This window comes from Coffea arabica, chromosome 2e, assembly GCF_036785885.1.
Source record: "Coffea arabica cultivar ET-39 chromosome 2e, Coffea Arabica ET-39 HiFi, whole genome shotgun sequence".
Lineage (NCBI taxonomy): Eukaryota > Viridiplantae > Streptophyta > Magnoliopsida > Gentianales > Rubiaceae > Coffea > Coffea arabica.
In genome coordinates this window covers 36,057,529-36,064,965 of record NC_092313.1, presented here as the reverse complement: position 1 = coordinate 36,064,965, position 7,437 = coordinate 36,057,529, and the positions used below count along the sequence as shown (strand labels likewise).

General features: G+C 33.8%; 1 protein-coding gene across 3 annotated transcripts; it reads left to right on the top strand.

The window, feature by feature from the left end:
• Positions 1-1,234: 1,234 nt before the first annotated feature.
• Positions 1,235-5,529, top strand: LOC113732488 (uncharacterized). Of its 3 annotated transcripts, none has more exons than XM_027258268.2 (5): positions 1,235-1,893; positions 2,307-2,641; positions 3,944-4,114; positions 4,750-4,846; positions 5,118-5,529. In XM_027258268.2, exons 1-4 carry the CDS (start codon positions 1,380-1,382, stop codon positions 4,765-4,767), a joined length of 1,038 nt encoding a protein of 345 aa, XP_027114069.1. In that variant the 5' UTR covers positions 1,235-1,379; the 3' UTR covers positions 4,768-4,846; positions 5,118-5,529. The 3 variants fall into 3 exon arrangements, with proteins under 3 accessions (XP_027114069.1, XP_027114070.1, XP_027114071.1); XM_027258269.2 differs by having other exon boundaries at positions 3,944-4,219; XM_027258270.2 differs by having other exon boundaries at positions 1,236-1,893; positions 3,944-4,096.
• Positions 5,530-7,437: the final 1,908 nt, after the last annotated feature.

Sequence of the window (7,437 nt, the reverse complement as noted above, 5' to 3'; positions counted from 1 at the left end):
TTAAAAAGTACTCTAAAAGGTAATCTAAAAATTAGTTTAAAATTTTAAAAAATATCTCAAAATATATTTTAGAAACTCTTCTACTCTTAGATATCCCAAAATATTTTCTAAAAATATCCCAAAATATGCTTTAAAAACTCTGTTACAGCAAAATTTTTCAAAAACACCTCTAAAAACAGCTAATCCAAACGGAGTGTTAAAAAATGGTGGCTCCAATTTTGATGTGTTAAAAAATTTTATTGTATATTTTTTCATCTTGTTATGTTAGTAATTTTTTTTTTTTTGTTTGGAAGAAACATAAGTGAATTTCATTTAAGATAAATCTGCAAGTGCAGCTACAGGTACTTCTTCAGGGAAGTTTACCAACCAGACGTTACAGCCTTCCATAGATAATGACAATTTAGACATCATATGGGCAGGTACATTGTTAAGTCTCCTCACATGAGAAACTTTTACAGAAGCAAATTCATCTAACGTTGATCTAATACCGTGAATGATGTTACCAATTAAGGACATACCAGTTTCCTTCTTGTGTTTGTATATATAATTGTTATATTAGTATCCACATTCCGTAAGTTAGTGTTTGCACTGCATTCTTCTGTTATCACTAGCTGTAATAGCAGGATACCTGATCCTATTTATTGATAGCCTAAGTTAATCAAAAGTCAAAATCGACTAATTAGTCTAGATCACTTTAGTCACAAGCTAAACTATACAATTGTTTGGCCAGCGATTATTTGTACAAATTTATTTATTTGTATCATAAACATATTTTTTTAATTATTTTTAATCTTATATACATCAGATAAAAAAAGTACGATAGTATTTCTTTTTTAAAAAATTATTCAAAATAATCTTATATTAACCGATTCACAAACTCATCAATCAAATATACATGAATTATATGCTAGCTAAGCTTTAGACCAAGTATGAACGACACTTAGTTAAGTAATTAAAAATGAAAACTTGGTTTACTATTTCTACATTTTGCAGAGCTCTTTAATAAAATATTTAAAAATTAATCCCTGTTTATTGATTAAACTTACAAGTGCATCCTTTTCTTTTCTTTTTTCCCCATAAACAAAAGCTTAGGTCGAACAATTAAAACTAAAAGTAGAGAGACTAAATTGGTTTCAGTGAAAAACTATGAGGACTAATTGGGCTATTTCCCTTATCAATTTTTTTTTGTTTTTTTGAGGGAATTCCTTATCAAATTTCATTTGAGGTGTGTAAACTGACAAAATCCTAATTTCAGGGCCTTCTCTTATCTTCAGCAAAAAATAAAACAGATGGCAAAGTCCAAAATTGCTTCCATTAGCAACCGCTTGCTCCCCAGTTCCCATATGATCCTTAATTGATCTCCAAGCCAATAAACTATTATGGTTTCTGTACCACAACCACCATTTTTTTCTCCACTCAAATCCATCAGTATTAGTGCCTCTCCTGCTCAAAAATTGCAATACAAAAGCATAATTTTAGCATTACCATCCAAGAACCTTAAAGTTTCATCCTCTATAGGTCCTTCCAATGCAGAACCATTGTCACCAAATTCATCAGAAAAGCCCTTAGAAACTGACCAGTCTGAGGGTGAGACTGACCCTGTGAAACTTGCATTTGCTAAGGCTAAGGCATATAAGAAAACAAAACAATCTAGCCCTACTCCAGAAATTGTTCAGAACCCTGTTCAAGAATCTGCTGGAAGAGGTGAAAAGAGTGAGGAATTGAAGCTGGAACTGCCAAAGTTGGAAGCTTTGAAGCCAGAAGATAAGGGCAATGGGAAGGAGGAGGTTCCATTGACTCTTAAATTGGCATTTGAGAAAGCAAAAGAGTATAGGAAGAATAAAAGTGCTGTGGAGGAAAGTCGAGTTGTGAAAGGGAGTGAGCAAAATTCAGGTATGGTTACTGGGATTTTTGTGTTTGTTTGTTGAGCTATTGTAAATTCGTGTTTCAGATAATTCTTCAGTGGTTCTCTAATATGTAGTTTTATGAATTTTCTCTTTTATTACATCTGTGTATCATGTGATTATCATTATATTAAACTTGTTTCTTGATGAAAACAGCATGTTAGTACTTATGCACTATTTCTAGTAAAGCATTATAATTGTTTGTAAATACGTGGATTTGTGTCTTGATCAGGGAAATACCCAATTTGTCAATTAATTTTAAGATAAAAGAACTTTTTTTTTCCCAATTTGAGTGTTGTATGTTATTGTGAATACCTCCAGGCGTCTTTTTGCTTGGAACTTGTAGTAAAACAGTTTGAAGTGGTTCTGGACTAAGAAGTTTTCGTTTGAATTGGACCTTAGGGGTTAAGATAGGAAATGAGGGAAGTCTTGGTGGTTCAGTATTGAGAAAGGATGATGATAAGAAGGAAGAGTTGAAGATTTCGAGTATTGATTTTGTGGGGCTTGACTTCTCGGAGAAGAAGAGCACCAGGGCTTTGCCAGCTGGGCTGGTTCCAGCTGTGGACGCATTTCCTGAGGAGGACTTGCCTGAGGTGGAGATACTTATTGGAGATGCTAGCAAGTTTGGAGCTGGAGCAGCAGCACCACAGCCAATTCAGGAAGAGGATGTGGATGTTTATAAACCCCAGGTATCCACTTGGGGAGTTTTTCCTAGACCGAGCAATATCTCAAAAACTGTAAGCTCCCTCACCTATTTGATTATCTGTTAGAATGCTCATTATGATTAAATCCTCATAAAAAGTAGATTCTTGAGATAAGACCAAGTTCTGAATATGAATTTGGTGCGATTTCTGAACATATTTTACGAAAACTAATGTCAAGGCATGTTCTAACATAAACTGAATAATTAACCCCCCCCCCCCCCCCTTCCCAGGCCTCCAGGATTTTAGTGTATACTTAAAAAAAAGAAGAATGAGATGTCTGTTTTCAAGCAGAGTGATGGACCGTACTTTTGTATCTATCCATAGTTATTGAATAAAAGCTCGGTTTTTTTGCTTTCTTTACTGATTAATATTACCACAGGTCAAAATGGAAAACCATCAAGCATCTGACTCCCTGGCTGCTCTTGCTGTGAATTATAGTTACTACATCTTTTCAGCAATAAAAAACAAAAGTTAACATGCATTATATTGGGCTTCTTGATTTCTCATTTATCCTAATTATTACCCCAAGCTATATACAAGGACATGAGAAATTTTGGAAAAAGCGTCATAATTGTCCTTGTCATTTTGAAGTTCGCTGTTGTCCAATGTTACTATGGTAATTTTTATCTTGATCCTCTCCACTTTATTTCGAACTGTAAGACTTTGCCAAAACATGTTGTTAAAAAAAATATAGAGGTCTGCAATATAATTCTTCTCTATTGTTTCACTGGTGAAGAAACATTACCCCATTTACAATCCTTTGAATGGCATGGTTAGATGCGCTTGTGAGTTTTTATAGTTGCCAATGCTCTTCATTTTTAATCCTTTTCCATGATGATTCTTTCTTGCTTAAAAACTATCTTAACATAGACTTTAGATGTTGGTAGTACAACTATTGATGGTGGTTTTGATTGGTGAAGTATCCCTACACTATTGCTAAGTCCTTTTAGTGACATGGTACAAATTTGTAATAAGAATGGTAAAAAGGGATGTTCCTCTGGAAATTCCATTCACTTTTAAGTTTTTAAAGAATAATTATTGGGTTTCCGTGCTTTTGATGAGTCTCCTGGACTGTTTAAGCCATTTTACTTGTCTTCTATAAGGTTTCTGGTTGATCCCTCATCCTTCTTAAGCTAAAAGCATTTTGTGAGACATCTAAAACTGAGCTTCACTTTGTATTGATCAGGTCTCTAGTAGGTACAGTTGTCATTCATCTATTAATACAATTGATGTTTCACCACCGCAATTATCAAACTATAAGCACTTGTTTGAGCTTACATGATTGGATTCTCTCTGGAACTATGGTTATGCCTTTACTTATTCACTTGACTTCAGTATGGTGGTGGAAGAAATATACGCCCTGGGGAAGTACTTGAAACAGCTGCTGATCGAGCTACTAAAGAAGCACGGACAAAACAGCTGCTTGCTGCCTATGAGAGAAAAATTGGATTGAGCATTCATCCAAAGCTGAAATCTGAATGTGATCAGGCATGTTTCAAGTGCACGGTATCTTGATTGACAGAGTTATGAAATAATCTTTTGCTATTTCCACTTCTATTAGACTCTGCAACCTGGGTATATTAAGTGTCAGGATATTATTCTACAATTGAGGTTGGTAATTTCTTCAGTAATTTATAAAAAATTTTAGCTGCAACTGTTTGTCTCATAGTGTTTTTGATGTATTAGCAATACTCTTGGAAACTTTTTCTTCCTATTTGTTATTGTTTAAATTACAATATTGTCAATAATCTACCTAGAATGGTTTGCAATAAATAGTTTATTGTGTGGTGACAGTTTAGCTCCATGCCTCATATTACATAGTAAACTAGTACAAAAAGGATAAAGCTCATACACCTTGTCTGTGTTCTGGTTAGTATGGTACAAATTTCCATGTATTTTGTGCTGTATTTGAATTAATATTAACACAACATACTTTTATCGAGCGGGTTTATGGTGTAGCTCGATTGCCGATTAATAATCTTTATAATTTAACTCCATTTGGGCATTTGCAGTCAGTCATTGAGGCATTCTCGAGATGCTATAATTAGCATGATTTATAATTTTTGTTTTGATTTATTTACATGGAATCAGTTGCGAGGTAAATTTATTTTTATATACTAACAATTATTATTTTTTTGTAGCTATTCTTGGTGTGGTGATTGAGGTGTTCCCATTGCATGTTTTTTTCTTCGGGGGCAGATACATGCAAGTTCAGGAGTTTCTATTGATGAATGAAGAGTATGCATTTTTTTTGCAATATTTTAATATGTAATATGTTGGTTTTTGACAAAATTTTTTAATAGAATGATGCCAGTGGTATTTGCGATCTGGGAAGAATTTATTGATACGGATGAAGCATATCTTGTGCAAATCACACATGAGCATCCTATTGTACTGATTTGCAGGCCTAAAATTAGCCATTTTCATAGTAATAGATATCTAAAATGATTTGCTAAATAACAGAATTATCGTTCTTATTTTTTGTTTGATGCATTTTTGTTTTTTTTAGGTCTTTCCTTGGCTACAGAAAGGAGGACTATTATCATGTATGATGTGGGCATTCCTGAGGCTGATGAATTGAGGAGCTGGTACGAGGGACTCGCAGAGGATGGACCAAATTGATGCATTGTGATAACTTTAGTGGTTGTGTTTATTTTTAGTAGGCTAAGATGTTGTTGACTTAGTGTGTTGCTGGTGCATGGCAATGAGTTTTATGGTTTGTTGTAAAATAGCTTCTAAATTGTTTACGTAGGTTTGCAGTTGGCTGTGGAGAGGAAGATTGTCTATAAAGATGGTTTTTGTTTGTCTATTATGTTAGTTATGTATTAGTTTGTACTTGGTGTGAACAAAGTTTAGGTGTGATGATGAAGTACAGTTGTACTATTTTCTTTTGTATTAATGATCTAATTTGTTGGGATGTATGTTTTTTGCTCAATTGTGTTTTGCCTTCTAAGATGATTTGCTGCTTAAAAAATTAATGGTTATATTGCTATACATGTTACAAAATCATTTGAAATTAGTTTAATATTTTTGATTGAGTATTCAATGCTTGTGAAAGGAAGGCTAAACAATAATGTGTATAGTGACCAAGAATGTTAATAGTTGGAGGCAGTATGCAAGTCAGCTAGCAAGCATATTTAGTTACTAAAATATGAATCTTAGTAAAGATAGAGCAAGGCATGAATAAAAGTGATATAAGAGGAGCAAAGGATAATAGTTTTGATGTAGATTTCATAGAACTAATAAACGTATTTGTCTCCTGATGTCAAAACAATTAATACAAAGCTATCAAAGGGACTCATCGCTGAAAGTAGAAGACAAATTAGTGAGGAAGGACGCAGAGTTATTAAGTTAGACTTCTTAACAGTATTTGGTGGGATTTAAAAGTAGTATGTAGATAATTGATCGAAGTAGCATGCAAAAGAGATTTTATTTGCATAGGTTTTTGTAGAGCAAAACCCGAGTTATCTTTGTGTTTGTTTAGTGCATTGGTGATATGTTACTTATGTCTTTTGTCGCTTTGTTGTAGTGTTAGCAGGCTGGATTATCTGGCATTTTTCAAACTGATGCAAGTCAGTGCTTTCTGCACATGATGAAGATTTAGAATGCTTTAAAATATTGTCTGCTTTGACTGAGGATGATGTGCATTCATCTGTTAAAGGGCGATTGTGTGATAATGAGGTTCTAGATGTAGAAGAGTCTAGCAGCAGATGTCGATCTGTTGCTGCCTGTGCTAGGATAGGCAGATAGGCAAGGATGATGTATCGTGGTGCTTGCGGAATGTCTGACTGCCTAGCAGTGTTTCAAACATGGATGTAATATTGTTGGTTTTGGAGTCTTTTGTTGACGGCATGTACATCAATAGCTCGTTGCTGTGGAGCATATCAGGTTTGAATCGAACAGGTTAGTTGATGCTTATGAAATTAAAGTGAGGATAGTTTATGAAAGAATTGTACCTCTTTTTGCATGTCAATTATGGTCTGTGCAGAGCTTCCAAGCAATGATTGAGTGTATTCATCCTCAATTGTTGCAGTCAGGATTGATGTCCCATCAAATAGCTGTCTTTCAAAATGTAGTCTGCATAATTTAAAGTTATGAAGAAAATAGTTGGTCTATATGTACACATGGATTGATGAAATGATAAAATTTTGCTGTGTTTATGGTTATATAAGCAGATAATGTGCATTTTTTCTATTCATATTGTGGATGGGTAAAAGAAAGATATATTGCTATACCTTGGTAGTGGTTTAGGGTGCGCAATATGGCAGAAATTACAGGTGAAATGTCTCTTAATGGCTGCACTAGTAGGTCTCATACATGCTGTGAGGACTCGAAAAACTATTATTTTTAAATCTCTATTTTTGGCTAAATCAATTATTTATTTGGATTTTTTCCACGAATAATATTTTCTAATCTTATTAGACCTAAGTACATGGTATTATAGTTTCGATATATTTTTAAAGTGTCTCGTTTCAAAAATTATTTTTCTTAGAAGCTTGTTTAGTGAAAAAGTGAAAACGCGTTTGGAAAATTTTAACCGATTGAGAGTACAATTAGTTTGGAAAATTGGAGACTTGTACAATGGTCCTAAAATAGGTAATTTTATGTTTAAGTACTCAAGTGATAGTTAGTAGTACAATCGTTATAGGAATTTTTCGAAGGTTTCGCGTTATCGCGCTTAAATTAGTGGTACGCGTTTTCACACACGCGATTTTAATTGAGGGACTTTAGACCCTTATTTTGGGACAATTAAGAGTTAATAATATTTGTATGAATATAAGTATTCTAGAGGTTTAGTGCACTAGTGAAACGAACGCGAGAGGAATTGA